At 38.2% G+C, this 17,049-nt stretch overlaps 1 protein-coding gene across 1 annotated transcript in view; it reads left to right on the top strand.

Moving 5' to 3' along the window:
* The window catches only part of LOC124167156 (apolipophorins-like), a 205,293-nt gene that overhangs the window by 135,432 nt on the left and 52,812 nt on the right, over window positions 1–17,049 (top strand). The window contains exons 34-41 of the mRNA XM_046544962.1: window positions 501–730; window positions 1,018–1,194; window positions 2,216–2,368; window positions 3,149–3,314; window positions 3,728–3,912; window positions 4,757–4,977; window positions 7,580–7,685; window positions 10,952–11,144. Of these exons, the coding sequence (XP_046400918.1) occupies window positions 501–730; window positions 1,018–1,194; window positions 2,216–2,368; window positions 3,149–3,314; window positions 3,728–3,912; window positions 4,757–4,977; window positions 7,580–7,685; window positions 10,952–11,144 (1,431 nt within the window). The remainder of the gene's footprint in view (window positions 1–500; window positions 731–1,017; window positions 1,195–2,215; window positions 2,369–3,148; window positions 3,315–3,727; window positions 3,913–4,756; window positions 4,978–7,579; window positions 7,686–10,951; window positions 11,145–17,049) is intronic.

Genomic DNA, 17,049 nt, shown 5'->3' on the forward strand with positions numbered 1-17,049 from the left:
CTCGGGGTACACATGACGTGATATCACGTCATCAGCACCAGGGGATAGCGCACCATGACGTGATATCACGTCATGCCGCACTCAAGGTGTTAGCCATAAACAACACGTTGTAAACGCTTCGTCTTATTTATGTCTAACGATGGATGCGGGAAAATTATACGACGGGACCGCGATCTTTGAACGCTCAATGCGGGAAAACGATACTTAAGGGAATGATAGATGCGGGAAAAAATTACATTTTCTTTATGGAAATTAATTTGGGACCAGGAGCGGCGAACGATGAATGCAGGAAAACGATGAATGCGGGAACGATAAATCGGGGTTCCACTGTATTTGATATCTTTCAGAAAAAAATTATATAAATAACATAAATAGTGATATAATTCATGAAATAATTTTGGTGATGACTTGGGATGGTCATTGGTTTTTTAGACAAATATAAAAAACCCAATATTGTTGATTTAAAAAGCTGAGTGGTGTTGGTAACATGAATCTTTCAGGGGCTGTTCTAGTACTTCCCAAGAGGACATTGACTGTTGTTGCTACCTTTGAGGCTAAACCAAATGTGGGCGAGTACGCTCATATTCATAGTGGAGTCTCTGTCTGGCTGGACAAAGAACGCCACCCAGAACTGAAAACATCAGGATCTTTTGTCGTTCTAGCCAAAGTGAAGGTTCCTGAATTAGCCATCAAGACTGAAGCTAAGCTGAGCCATCCTTCTCTGGGAAGGGTAAGTGCATTTCTTTTGTAACTGATACTTGTATTTCAATTAACTCTCGTATCCCATTGCATGCAGTTTATTTTGAATTCAATTTTGGCTAGAATTTGGGCTCATTTCTTTCATAAAAAGATAAGAGTTGGACCTGTATTTGGGAGAAGTTTAGAAACCATATCCTGCATTGAGTATGATAACCTAGAAAATGAATCTGTGATAATGTCAGACTGAGTGGAATTATGTGTAATGAATTTCATGTTTTTTTCACATTGAACTACATAGAAATATGCGATCATTTGCAGGATTTGGCTATCCGTGGAGAGTTAGAGTGTTCAGCCACCAACATTGAGTTTGATTCTAAGTTGGAGTTTGATGTCTTTGCTGAGGAAGATCAAAAGGTTGTTGTTTCTGCAAAGTTGGACAAGGTGATGCAAGAAAATGGTGGCAACCTGACTGCTATGGTGGATTTCAAGAGCAAGGTTAGCTTATAAATTTTATGCTTTGTCGTACGAAACATCCTGAGAAAATTTTCTGATCTCTGTAAATATGTATAATTAGCGGTGAGGAGGAAAATTAAATATTTTGTGGTATGGTTACATACTTTTATACTTAACCTTCCATAGGGTATGTCAGAGTTTTCCTGGCCTACAAATGGTTGTGAGAATACCTATTTTTGTTTGAATTACCAATCGGTAACCTTAGCAATTTCAAAGTTCGATTTTCTTGCTACAGTACTGCCTGGAGCGATCTGGCCAGGTCGGCTATTGCCGAGGGCTCCAAGCATTGTGAGGGCTTAGGAGGCCCCCACAATGCTTGCGCTTATCATCAAGCAAATATGAAAGGTGTTATAGAAAAAGTTCAGATTACATGAACCAAAGTTCTTTTTGCAATTATAAAATTCTATTTTTTCATTACTTGCTTTATTTACAACATACTCGGTATACAAGTATTATATGATAAATAATTGAAATAAAATCATAATAAATAAATAAAAAATTACCTGATGCTTTTGCGAAAGGGTTGTACAAAAAGTTATTGTAGAGGTTTTTTAGATTTCAGTGAAGTGTCAGAGGAACAATTCATGTAAAATATAATAAAATCATAATATATGCATTATTAAATTTTACAAGCTGTGAAATTCTCGCAATTCATAGTATATTATATTGCAAAATTGCTATTTTTTATTAACTTTCCTCTAGTTTTCAAGATCCAGAATAGGGTAAGAATCCATTTCCGAGCATGCAATTTCCCAAAATTTTCTGGGGGAGAACCCCAGGCTAGGAGGGCCCTAATTTGAACCCTAATTAAGGGGCCCCAATCACCCCAGATGGCCCCTGAGTACTGCATTTTAATTTGGCATTATTCCTCTTGGAAACATTATTGGATATCTCAGTGCAGCTAATGAATTTAGGTTTTGCGCTGTATAATGTAAATTGCTGAGGTTTTTTTTGTTGAATTTCCCCCATAACTAATATTTTTCCCCCATTTTGATTTTTTTAGGGCCAAAAAATTGATGCTGAATGGGTGACTTATGGATTTTATGCTGAGCGTTCTCTTGGATTGGGTTCATTTTTCACATACGTCAACCACAATAATGAGCACCGAGACACTGGAGCTGTTTTCCGGGTGAATCCCAAATCTCTGTTCCTTTTGGTAAGTCCATGAATGTTGTGAGAATACAATTTTTGCTTCGAAGAATGGGGAAATGTAATCAGCTTAGAAATGTGGATGAATGGTCAGCTATACATACTATGTTACATGATAATAATAATTATTATTAAATTGCTACAAGTTGGCCATGTGGCCTGTTATTGGTAACATGAACATACTATGAAAACAATTGAAAATATTGTAAAAAAAAACCTTGAAACCTACTTCTTTTACTGACTTTTAAAAATACCTACGTAACTTTTTTGGGAAGGGCTAAAATATTTTTACTGGTAGGTCCTGGTCAAGAAGAAAAACTGCTTTACGTTTGTCCTTTGTGACTGGCACTTTATCTTAAGGATCCCATGCTTTTTCCTCACTCACTATTGTAAACATCCCATATAGTATGTTTCTTTTCCTCCTCTCCTTTAAACTCTCCCATCCCAATACTCTGAGCATATCTGTAACGCTGTCTGTTTTTTGTGGTTTCCTAACACATAATTATAGCTTTTCTCTGCACCTTCTCCATTTGGCAGTATAAGCCTTACGAAGAGCAAGGGTCATAATCAGTATTAAATATAACTTGCCATTGAATCAATTTGTGGAAATAACAGTTCAGCCATGTTTGGCTTGCAAATCATTTAATAGTAAATGATAAATAGTCTAGTCTTAATTAATATATTCTATTATTTCTTTTGATTCATTATCTTGTGATTGCTAGATTTGAATGGTTTATTGTACTTTTCTATCAAACTAAGTAAAATTTTTGTTTAAATTTTCTCTTAGGTCAAGGCAGACTCTCATGAAGTTCTGAAGGCTGATTTGAAGGCGGATATTTCAGAAGCTAAGCAGGTTTTAGTCAGTGAAATCGGTGTTCTCGGTAAACACACTCACGTTGATACGTATGAGTTCAGTGGTGTCGATTCATTCAAATACTCCTCACACGAGAAGGGTAAGTACATATTATGGTAATGAATTCATGGTAGAAAATTATGATAGACTTTATACATTTTTCCTCAATTATGCGAGGAAATTTTTCAATATCCCGTCCTGTCTTCGTGAAATTATGAACGTAAACTTCAATCAATGTGAGAAAATTTTTCATTGAAAGACTTACAAACTTCTAACAATTTTGCCCTTTCTTGTGGGGAAAAAATATTATGTGATATTTGCTGGTACCTCCTATCCATCACATGAGATTGGGGGAGATTCAGCTTGAATCCATCCCCAAATGACACATTTAGTTGATGGAGTTAGGTATAAAACTTTGATATTTATTTTAATGTCATACCTTTGAAAAAATTATTTGTAATGCTCTTGCAGCTGTTCGAAAATTGTAAAAAGTTACTCTCTTTCTCTCATCAGGATCACCAGATGATCAGATTGAAGCTCATGGCACTCTAGTCTGGGACAAGGCATTTGAAGTTCATGCTGATAGATTGAAAGGAGGACAGAAGGAGGTGTTGGCCCACTTGTTTGTGAACCTCAATAAGGAAAACTTCTTTGATGTCAAGCACACTTGGGAGCAAGACCATGTGAAACAATATGTGGTGAGTAAAATATTCTTAAAGTTCTGCTCATAATCTGTTTAGCATTGTTTCAAGTGTTCATGGGATTTTTGAAAGTACAGTAGAGCATCCGAGTAGGAGACTATCCATTATAATGTTGGCTGAGCCTTATCCAACTGTAGGAAATAATGGATGTTTTGGTCATGGTCATTGTGTCAATTCCATTGTTTTACATACTAATTGTTTTTCACGAGGTATCATTTATTGGCCTACGACTCACTAAAAATTCATAAAATGCTCATATTAAAAAAAAAAAAAACATTCATAAAATGCAATGAAGTGAATGAATACGGACAATTTAAGAGAAGTGAAAAGTAAGGGATACACACAAAAGAGTATTTATGGGGCAATACTGAGGAGGAAGATTGAATGAGCAAAAAATCCAAGGGTAAATTGTGGCTTGACTGGATCACAAAATCAGAACCTTCTGATTTTATGCTGCAGTCCTCTCGCTTTCCTGCCCGTCCCCTTTTCAAATGAATCAGTTTTTAAATAGAATGGGTGCTACATACAGAGTGCATGAATTTATTGTCTCTTTTATTGTCGGTCTGGGATTTCCACTTCATTGGGATGGATAATATAAACCTCTTGTGTAATCTTTTGGAACTAAAATATCAGGATTTATCTTAATTGAGGTTTTACGAAGCGCATGGTTGAAATATTGATACATACATATATATTTATGAAATAGTATGTTTAATTTTGGTGTTGATTTGAATAGAGGTTGTCTTTAATTATGATGTAGGATATGTTACTGTGAATAGGGTACAGTCATGTGAGTTAATTTTATTGTATCTTAAATATGATTTCCTTATCCTTTTGACAGTCTGATGTGATGAATGACTACAAATTTATGCGCGAGAAAGCTGAGAAAATGGCAGATGAGATGAGGCAAAGGCTCCAGGCTGACGGGAAGCATTTCCTTGAACTTCTGAAGAAAGCTTCCCCTAATGTTAAACCTCTGTTGGAGTCATACCAGAAGCAATTGATTGAAATGAAAGATGAAATCCTAAATGATGAATATGTTCATGAAGTTGTAGTGGCTTTGTAAGTGGATATGAGAACTTTCCTAAATTTACAGCTTTTCGTATACAGTGGAACCCCGATTTATCATTCCCGCATTCATCGTTTTCCCGCGTTCATCATTTGCCGCTCCTGGTCCCAAATTAAGTTCCATAAAGACAATGTAATTTTTTCCCTCATCCATCGTTCCCCAAAGTATCGTTTTCCCACATTGATCGTTTGAAGATCGCGGTCCCGTCGAATAATTTTCCCGCATTCATCGTTTGGTAGAAATGAGACGAAGTGTCTACAACGTGTTATTTATGGCTAATAACGACAGACACTAAGTTTGTATCTTCCCCAGGAGATTGAAATGCGATAGGGAGAAGCAGAGTGCCATGGGATAGTTGTATTAGCGCATTTCCCAAGATCCGGTATCCACCTCCATTCACTCCGCACTCGCCTCCCCCTGGTTGAAGCTTTCCTCTTCTCCGAAATAAAAAAAAGGTCCTAGCTCGAGCAGGGATCGTATTACGATGACCTTAGCTTCGAAAGAAAATATCAAGTTACTATAGAACAAAAGAAACCTTTTTCACGCCTCCCCCTTTCTCGGCCGCTGACTTTATTTTAGCCGACTCGCTTCAAAGATCCCCTTCTGGAGGTCAACTGCTGCATGAATCACCAATTAGCCCAAAAGTTGTCTAAAAATGAATTTCGGCTATTGGTATAATACTTTTATTAGATTGAGATATTAGTGATGTGCACGTAATTCAGTAAAGAATGATACCAAACACGACGTATTTCTAACGTTTTTTAAGCAAGGAAATAGTTGGAATAATACGATGGTGATTTCTGGCGAATATCGATATCTTCGCAATTGATATTGAGCTTCACGGCAGTTGATGCGATTTTTTTTTCGAAAACAGTGCGTCTGGTTACAATTTACGAGTTATGCTGCAAGTCTCCCTTGTCTGAGTTGCTAACGAAGCGATGTCTTCTTAGGATATTTTGTTTCTCTCTACTAGCAATCTGAATTCATCTGCTCACCTTGAGCTACGCTACTTATTGTTAGAAATGAGAGGGTAAGTTGCCTTCTCTATGGGATAAAAAATTTTATTGTGAAGTCATATGGTCATGCTTCACCCTCTGCAGTAAGCTCTGCCTATGCCGTACGCGATAGCATTAGTGCCGAACTTCACCTCGCATGAGTGGTTCCGTACTTTCCAGGGTGGGTTGACTTAAAACCGGCGAGTGTTTTCCGTGTGGGTTCAGTAGAGTCCGGTTTCATTTTTATTAGTTTTATTCTTATTCGTCTTCGGACCATGGCCCTTCCGAAGACACAAGTGAGAACTTTAAAAGATGGACTGAAAATAATTGATGACAAAGAAAAGAATCCGGGCTAGAAGTGCGTGAATATTACAGAACGCCTCGGTATGTCCGGTAGCACATGACGGCAGGGGTGGGGTAGAGCAAGATCCCTGGTGAAAACAAGAAGTGGGATGAAGCCGAGGATCAGGTGGGCGTGCCGCTGAAGATTAACGCCACATTGCCTCAATCATATTAAAAATTTAATTGTTAGAAAGGAACATTAAACTGTTTTTGGCCTTCTTGATCCATCCTAAAACCAATCACTGCGACGACGAAATCAGTTGTTTGAGGCATAACATGCACATTTCTCTCGTAAATACGTGTACTTGAAATGGAATTTGATGGGTAACAATTTTTACATCAGACAGAAATGCATAATAGCAGTGAAAATTTTGAGTGGAGTGCAAGCATTTTTTAGCAAGGCGGCTTGTTCCTTTAGGATATTTGAAATAGATAAAATCCGAATCAACAATATGACCTAAGTGTTTCGATAAAGTAATAATATTCCTGTAATAAGCTAAAATCTTTTTTGAATCCATTAATGAATGTCATAATTCGCAAATATCCAGCGTTTCCTGGGACATACGCAACCCGGACAAACATCCCCGATCGATCGTTTTCCCGCATTCATCGTTTTTTTCATCCATCCCCCAGAAAATTGACAGTTTGAGGTTCCACTGTATCTATTAAACTAATGAAAATTAGAGACCTTTGTCATCTAATGTATTGATCATTGCTAAAATTGGCCTGTGCAGTGATAGATTTTATATTTTAACTAACGATTGCATGTTGTCTTAAGCTAATGATGCATTAAATTTTCTTGTCATATAACCCTTTCACTGCTGTAAACGTACCTGGTACATTCGCATGGCAGGCTGCTGTGAACGTACCTTTTCTTCCCCTCTACCATGCGCTTAGCACTTTTGCCGCATGTGAGAGGTAGGTTTTCGGAGATTGAGCAGCAGCAAAAGGGTTAATCTGTTCTATGTTCTGCTATTATGTGTGTAAACATCTAATTTACATAACATTTAATTGAAATGCACCTTTGTATTTCTCTATCAATTGCCATTTACATTGTTTGAGGTATCTTTTGAAATCAAATCTTACAGAAGCTTAGTATAATTAGGTATTTACAAATTTGGTTCTGTCTTTGAGCTTACAATAATTAAAGTTTTTATTTTTACTTTATCAGTTCTGGTATATCCTCTATAATTTCATGGCAATATTTACTTTGCACAAGTGATTTTTTAGTGTTCTGAAATGAAGTTTTCGTTTATAGGAAGAAAGCTGTCCATGCTCTGCAAGCAGCATTTGCTCAAACTATTGAAAAACTTCGTCACATGAATGAGGAATTTGAGAAGGTGTGGCGTCAGAATTGGCTGAAGGTAAATATTTTCCATTTTACTCTTAAGATTGTAGAAGTTACATATGAAAGTATAAACTCCTTTTCTAAAAATATATACTCATTCCCTTTATTAGGTGATGATTTATGTACTTTGTTAACAGTAAATCATGAAGTAATGGATATGAGCATTTTATATCTTGTAAAATTGTTAACTGATTGATTTTGTGATTTGAAAGTAATACTTATAGATGAAAAACATAATAATGGTATCATTTCTTCTGATGGATGATTTAAAGAGAGCTAATGTATTTGTGACATAATAGCTACAGTTTCTCAGACATCGCTATGACAAATTATTTTTCAATAGAAACAATACAGAATTGTGGTGATGCATTAATCATTCTTGGTGGAAATTAGTGTCAAAACCCTTGCAAATTCATCTACGTCCTACCCCGCAAGTTGTCACGTGTGGCAGGGGATGTTGGAACACCAGCCGTTTACACTTAAAAAGGAAATGCAAAATTACGATCAGCATATATTAAAATCCTTTATATTGTGGGGGAAGAACGAATTCCCATAGCCATTGGTTCGGCTAAATATCTCTCTTAATTTATCACTTCTGTCAGACTTGGAAATATAGTGGGTATCTAATATTATGTTCTCCGTGTCACTGTTAGAGATATATATTCTCAATTTTTCAAGCAATCTAAGCCTAGCTTGCAACCTTCCAACGTTTGCTTTAAGTCTTCAGCGGCTCCCAGCCTAATTCGCTTAACATCTGGGTAACCCTGTCTGTATGCCTGTAGAAGTTTTTGACAAACTGCACAATCTTCCTTTGCATTTTATTCAGTTCATGGATTGAGTCTTTCTGCATTGGATTCTGTATGCTTGCTGCATTGTTAAGTCTTTCTGCACTGGATTCTATATGCTCACTGCATTGTAGCTTCTTGTGAGAAGGATGATTTACTTTTCAGTGTAACTCTCCATTTTAAAGAATATTGGAAGTAGTGTTGGATGGGTCACTTAGTTGAGAATACCTTCAGATGAGAATAGAAGCTCAATATTTATTTGTGATGCCATATCTCTCCACATTGAAGTCTAATGACATCATATTCTTGTGGCCTTTTGTATGAAAAATTAAAAGAGAAACATTTGTTCGACTGCATGATACATGTTAGGATACATAAATTTTGCTCAATTTTCTTTGAGAAAAATCTTACCATGTCCCTTCAAAACTCTATGGCTGCTATTATGGATAAGCGTTGCAAAAAATAGCATACGCTATTCTGCGGGTCATTATAGCAACGACCCCGTATTATGAATGAAGCGTAGTAATAATTTTGTTCGGAATAGCAGCATGCTATTTCTTGCGCGAGCTATTTGGAAGCTCCGCCTCTTCCCGTATGAAAAACTTTCTGAACAGTTTGCGTAACCAATGAGGGAGAAGATATTTTATATATTTTTCTGTATTTTACGGAATATTGACTTGAAATTATAAATAATTGCTTTATTTACATTTAAAAATTATATTAAACCTTGGAAATATATAATACGCTTTGAAAATCTCATTTAAGAAATCAGCTGTTTGTTATGGTTGTGATAATTTCCCAATGGCTTCAGACAGGTGGGTTAGGTCATAATTTCGTTGTTATAATGATGATTTATCGGACATAAATATTCAATGATTTACCTATATCCGATCGGTCCTTTACCGTGAGATATATGCTATGCGAAATAATCATTGAAAGCTAAATATGTTTGATTTTCTTCGTAAATGTGTTAGGCTTCGAAGTCTGTTTGTTGCATATCAGAATTAAAATGTATCAACTTTTATTGTATTGCTCGTGACGATATCGTTTTACTGTATGAACTAGAAGCTTTCGTTTCTAATGTTATCTATATATTATATGACTCCCTAATTTCAGTGTTCATTCTCTGTTTAGGAAATGAAGTAGGTGGCAACGTCACAGCTGTGCTTTCATGTATTATGATGGAATAGTATCGATATTTCAGCTGCATATTTGGAAAAAGCAGAGGGAGGTGATGGTGAATTTGAGGATGGATGGAACAGCTGTGAAAAAGTGAATCTAGCAACAGTGAATCGTGTGGAAAGTGCTGTTGTGTCAGTTATCATTGTTTTCGTATCAGCTGATTTTATTATGTGCTCACTGAAATTTTTGATAGACCCTGAACTGTGCCGATAAACTGAAACTTAATTGTGTGAATAACTTACTTGTCTATAGAGGAAACAATTTGTATTCAATTCCACATGATATATATTGCATTAATGATGTAGTGCATGGATATTCCATTAAACGTTTGTGGTGAATCATATTTGTTCGGAAACTTTATTGGTGTTCGGAGAAATCCTTTGTTTTCAAGCAAGTAATTCAAGTCGACTGCCCGTGTTTATAATTTAGTAAATTTTTAGTTTTAATTGTAGAAGGCAGCGAATAGTGGGGAAAACAATTTCGACTCGTTGCATGTATTTGTATATACTGTCCAATTGAGGAAATGAACGGCTGATCAAAGTATATGGTATTATTATGGTAATATATGGTTTTCATTGAAAGCTATAACTATTAATATATTTGGCGAGTTAGTGTGTTAACACAAGCTTGAAAATTTTCAAGAATCGACCTGATAGCCTACATTGAGGATATTTTTAGTAGCAAGTCAAGTGATGAAATAAAATTATGAATTGTAAATATGAATAAAACACGTAAAATTTGGGCTAATGGTAGTAATTCTTTGCATTAATTGTTATTGTTTTCGTACTGTCGATGAAGCAAGCTTGTGCTTCATATATTAAGCTCGAATGTTAATTCCTAACCAAATCACTTAACTAGTTAAATATTCATCACTTATGCTACTATTATTTAATTAAAATAAAGCTGATATCATTTTATTTTTGGCTATTATTCCATTTTTCAATGCTTGATTAGGTTACTTTAACCTCAGAAAAACAATTCGACATCGCAATGCGCACGTTTTCTGGTTGCAATACCGAATTGCTCGGCATCGAAGACCGCGTAATATTATAGCAAGCCTACCGGTTGCAATTCGCCGTTCATAATAGTAAATAGCAACGGGCCTATGCTATTCTGAGAATTACGTCTTCCGGTGTAGTAAAAACACGAATTGCAACCGTTCGTAATACCAAATAGCATAGGCGTTGCAATACGCTATATTATAGCAACATCGGTTGCAATAATGAAGAATAGCATGATGCTATTCCATCCATAATAGCAGCCATCACCATAAAAAACAGGAAATCTAATGATTCTGATTGATCTTTTCTCCCAGGTTCTTTCTATCTATGACGAAATGGCTCCAGCTGTACGTGAATCAGTGGGAAAAGTGGTTGCTGCTGTTTGTGAAGGTTTTGAGAAATTCAGTCACTATCTGGTGGAAGCTCTTGAAAAAGTATTTGGATATATGCAACAATTCTCTGGTGAATTCAAAGCTGTTGGAAAGGTTATAGTTCAGTTCATACAAGGTAAGTATTCTCAACATTATATCATGCTGTCCATTTCTAGTTTGTTTGGCAGAAGAAGTTTGTTTGTTTGGTAGCTATTCTGTATTTTTTAACTAACTTTCAAATTTCATCAACCTTTGACAAATTTGATTTAATGGTGTTATTTGTCACTGTAATGACTTGACCCTACGATGGTTGCTGTGCAAGTGACGCTAGAGCGTAGCGTCCCATTTATTGTTTGGTGCCAAAACAAATAACAAACTAAATTATTTCTAACAGGTTACAAACAATAACAATGACAATATATCACATCATCCCCCTCCCTAAAAAAAATTGATTGCAATTTTGCAACATCACAAAAAAAATAAAACTCTATATTGGAGAGAGAAGAAAAACCAAAAGGAGACATACTTCATGTTAATAAATTGAACATTACAAAGATGAAGAAAAAAAAACTTCACAAATCCAAACACTCCCTTCTTTTCCTCTCTCTAAGAGGGTACCTCCTTTGAGGGACACTGTTTCCCGTCACACTCTGGTCATTCACATTACCTCCCACTTTGGGCAGCCTCGGTCCCCAGACACTATTTTGTGACTCCTATCCCCCCACAGATTGCACCGATCCCTCTTCTGTAATGCTAACCTCTTCGCTTCTGGGAGCTATTTCTGGAGCATGAGATTCCCATCATCAGTCAAAATTTTGTAGTTCCTTGTACCAAGAACCTCTTTCACCACTCCCTTCACCCACTTCCCTATACCATATGGGTAAACTTTCACCATCACCTCTTGACCACTTCTAAACACTCGCCCAAAAGAACCCCCCTGAGCTCCTCCTTGAGCCCTTTGTTGGTTTGTAACGACCTCTCTCGTATTTGGCTTCGCTACCGCAGGCCGAGAACGAGGGAGTCTTCCAAACATCAGTTTGCTTGGAGCTTCCCCCGTGGTAGAGTGATGTGCCAGTCTATAGTCAAAAAGGAATCTGGGCAAGGCAACATGCAAGGGAACTCCTGAGTGCAGAAGGGTTTTCAGTTTGTTCTTGAAAATCTTTACCATATTTTCAGCAGCCCCATTGATTGCTGGGTGATATGTCGGAGAAAATATATGCCTAATACAATTCATTTCACAGAATTTTGCAAATTCTCCACCAGTGAACTGGGGGCCATTGTCGGTAACAATCTGCTACGGGAGTCCAAAGACAGAAAATGCATTTCTTAGGTGAGAAATGATCTCCTCTCCTGAACTAGTACTTAACTCCTTTACCTCTGGCCACTTTGTGTGGCTATCAATTAAAACCATAAACATCTTCCCCACAAAGGGTCCTGCCAGATCTAAATGTAGTCTTTGCCATGGTTTCTCTGGCCAGTCCCAACCCTTTAATGGTACCCTGTTTGGTGTTGGCTTATTTGATAAGCAGGACTCACAAGACTTTACCATCTTTTCAATGTCCGAATCCAACCTTGGCCACCACACATATGACCTTGCCAATGATTTTGATTTTGCCATTCCCAAGTGCCCTGAATGCAACTCTGACAAAATATTCAGTTTTAACCCTTCTGGCAATATGACTCCATTTCCCCACATCAAACAACCTTGTTCCACTGTCAACTCATATCGCCTATCAAAATATGGCTTCAACTCCTCACCCACCTTACTTGGCCAGCCAAAGAAGCAAAAATAAATTACCTTACTTACACATTTATCCACCCGAGAAGCTTTGCTAATTAATTTAAGTGTTACCTCAAAGGTATAATTACCTTTGAGGTAAAAGGAAGAAATTCACTTTCTCCTACCTGCAAATAGGAAATTTCCTCTGTAATATTTGACTCCTGCTCCACGGGTAACCTAGATAATCCATCTGCAACTACATTTTGCTCTGCTTTGATATACTGTACAGTGGAACCCCGATTTATCGTTCCCACATTGATCGTTTTCCCGCATTCATCGTTCGCCACTCCTGGTCCCAAATTAAGTTCAATTAAGACAATGTAATTTTTTCCCGCATCTAGCGTTCCCCCAAGTATCGTTTTCCCGCATTGATCATTTGAAGATCACGGTCCCGTCGTATAATTTTCCCTTATCCATCGTTTGACAAAAATAAGACGAAGTGTTTACAAAGTGTTGTTTATGGCTAATAACGACAGACACTAAGTTTGAATCTTCCCCAGGAGATTAAAATAGGATAGGGAGAAGCAGAGTGCCGTGGGATAGTTACATTAGCGCATTTCCCAAGATCCGGTATCCCCCTCCATTCAGCACTCGCCTCTCCCCGTCTGAAGCTTTCCTCTTCTCCGAAATAAAAAAAAGTCCCAGCTCGAGCAGGGATCGTAATACGAAGACCTTAGCTTCGATGGAAAATATCAAGTTACTCGAGAACAAAAGAAACCTTGCTTCCCCCTTTCTCGACCGCTGACTCGCTTCAAAGATCCCAACCTCTGGAGTTCAACTGCTGCATGAATCACCGATTAGCCCAAAAGGTGTATACAAATGAATTTCGGCAATTGGTATTATACTTTTATTAGATTGAGATATTAGTGATGTGCACGTAATTAAAAATAGAATGATACCAAACACGACGTATTTCTAACGTTATTTAACCATTTTAAGCAAGGAAATAGTTGGTATAATACGATGGTGATTTCTGTCGAATATCGATATCCTTGCAGCTGATAGTGAGCTTCATGGCAGTTGATGCGGATTTTTTTCGAAAACAGGGCTGGTTGTCTGGTTACAATTTACGAGTTATGCTACAAGTCTCACTTGTCTGAGGTGCTAACGAAGCGATGTCTCCTCAGGATATTTTGTTTCTCCCTATTAGCAATCTGAATTCATCTGCACATCTAGAGCTACGCTACTTATTGTTAGAAATGAGTGGGTAAGTTGCCTTCTCTATAGGATAAAAAATTTGCGCAGTTTTATGGTCATGCTTCACCCTCTGCAGTAAGCTCTGCTTACGCCGTACGCGATAGCATAAGTGCCAAACTTCACCTCATACGGGTGGTTCCGTACTTTCCAGGGTGGGTTGACTTAAAACCTGCGAGTGTTTTCCGTGTGGGTTCAATAGAGTCCGGTTTCATTTTTATTAGTTTTATTCTTATTCGTCTTCGGACCATGGCCCTTCCGAAGACACAAGTGAGAACTTTAAATGATAGACTGAAAATAATTGAGGACGAAGAAAATCCGGGCTAGAAATGCGTGAATATTACAGCACGCCTCGGTATGTCCGCTAGTACATGACAGTAGGGGTGGGGTTAGAGCGAGATCCCTGGTGAAAACAAGAAGTGGGATGAAGCCGAGGATCAGGTGGGCGTGCCGCTGATGATTAACACCACAGTGCCTCAATCATATTAAAAATTTAATTGCAAGAAAGGAACATTTCAAATAATAAACTATTTTTGGCCTTCTTGATCCATCCTAAAACCAATCACTGCGATGGCGAAATCAGTTGTTTGAGGTATAACACGCACATTTCTCTCTTAAATACGTGTACTTGAAATGGCATTTGATGGATAAGAATTTTTACATCGGACAGAAATGCATAATAGCAGTGAAAATTCCGATAGGAGTGAAACATTTTTTTTACCAAGGGGTGTTCCTTCTGGATATTTATAAGAGATATAATGCAAATCAACAATATGACCTAAGTGTTTCGATAAAGGAATAATATTTCTGTAATAAGCTAAAATCTTTTTTGAATCCATTAATGAATGTCATAATTCGCAAAAATCCAGCGTTTCCTGGGACATAGGCTACCCGGACAAACAGTCCCGCATTGATCGTTTTCCCGCATTCATTGTTTTTTTCATCCATCCCCCTGAAAAACGATAAATCGAGGTTCCACTGTATTTCATAATCATAGGCTTGCAATATTACTGCCCAGCGCTGTAACCTATTGGCAGCCATTTGTGGTATCCCTCTATTTACCCCAAAAATGTGGAGCAGCGGTTTATGGTCTGTTTTCAAAACAAAGTGACGATCATATAAATACTGATGGAACTTTTTCACTCCAAAAATGATGGCCAAAGCCTCTCTATCTATTTGTGAATAATTCCTTTCTGCACGACTCAGTGACCTAGATGCAAAGGCAATTGGCCTTTCCTCTCCATTGGTGTATTTATGCAGCAGCACCGAACCTAGGCCAAATGGTGAAGCATCACATTCTAATATCACATTTACAGTTGGATCATAATGTGCCAATACCCTATGTGATGTGATTAACCTCTTAATTTTCATAAAGGCTGCATCACAGTCTGCTGACCAAAACCATAGTACATCCTTCTTAAGAAGTTCGTGCAAAGGAATCAGCACAGAAGCTAGGCCCAGTAAAAACTCGGAGTAATATTTTATAAGACCCAAGAAAGATCTTAGCTGGGGGACATCTTTGGGAGCTGGTGATTTTACAATGGCTTCCACTTTATCCTTCATTGCATTAAGCCCACTTTTATCAATCCTATGACCCAAAAATTCCACTGACTCGCAACCAATTTTACACTTTTGCTTATTTACTCAAAATCCAAATTTTTGCAACCTTTCTAGTAATGCATACAAATTTTTACCGTGTTCCTCCTCATTACAGCCTGTAACAATTACATCATTCTGAAAACAGGCCACCCCTGAAAGGCCTTGAACCACTTGATCCATTATCTTTTGAAAAATGGCTGGGGCAGATGCAACACCAAATGGTAACCTAGCGTATCTAAAAAGGCCCCTATGGGTATTAATTGTGCACATACGCTGTGAATCGTCAGCTAAAACTAGCTGTTGAAAAGCCTGGGACAAGACAATGGTTGAAAATGACTGACCACCTTGCAAGTTTAGAAAGACCTCTTCCACTCTAGGTAGGGGGTACCTTTCAATATTCAAATTTGGGCTTAAAGCAATTTTAAAATCCCCGCAAATCCTTACCTTCCCTGTGCTTTTCATTACTGGCGCAATGGGTGTTGCCCAATCGCTAAAATCTACTGGATACAAAATACCCAGCTCCAGCAATCTGTCAAGCTCCTCATTTACTTTATTTTTAAGGCCAAATGCTAAGGTTCTGGGAGCACAAAACACCGGTGTTGCATTTGCTTTTAAGTGAAGGGCGACTTCCCCCCCATGGTGGCCCACTCTCCTGCTTCTGCCATCTACGGGAGCTTCCTCCTGGCACTCCCGTGCCTACTCGATGCACCTTCTCGGCGTCGTCATCTTCCTCCATCTCACCTCTTTCACCTTTCACATAATGCACCTCTGCTGTGCCTCCCACACCTTCCAAATTTCTTCCCTCTACTGCGTTTCTACTCGTCTCCGCCTTGCCTTTTCCCGGGATGCGGCTATCTCCACTGCTCGGGCGAAAGTTAAACTTTCGTCCTCCTAATGCAATGCCTGGGTGATAGCCGAGTCCCTGAGTCCCTGGACAAACTGTTCTCTCAGGGCCTCATCCAGGAATCGGCCGTACTTGCAATGACGCAACGCGCTGCGAAGGCCAGCCGCAAACTCGGGGACGCTCTCCTCCTTCCCTTGTGTCCTCTGGTGGAACCTTACCCTCTCAGCAATTGCCAATTTCTGTGGGTTGAAATGACTCCTCAGCTTACTCTTGATTTCATCTAGCAAGCACTGCGACGGCTTCTTGGGCTCGCACAAATTACGCACGACTTCGTACGTCTCCTTCCCTATCGACGATAAAAGCAATGCTTTTTTCTTTGCTGCGTGCACCTCTTCCTCTCCCAAGTCCAAAATAATAAAATACTCGTCCAATCTCTCTTCTTAAGACTCCCAATTGTCCACCCCCAACACAAACTTTTCCGTAAAATTTAGTATCCCATCCTCGTCGCCTTGTAATGTAAAGTAATGACTTGACACTACGATGGTTGCCGTGCAAGTGACGCTAGAGCGTAGCGTCCCATTTATTGTTTGGCACCAAAATAAATGACACACTGAATTATATCTA

The sequence above is a fragment of the Ischnura elegans genome, chromosome 10 (genome assembly GCF_921293095.1).
Source record: "Ischnura elegans chromosome 10, ioIscEleg1.1, whole genome shotgun sequence".
NCBI classification, from domain to species: Eukaryota; Metazoa; Arthropoda; class Insecta; order Odonata; family Coenagrionidae; genus Ischnura; species Ischnura elegans.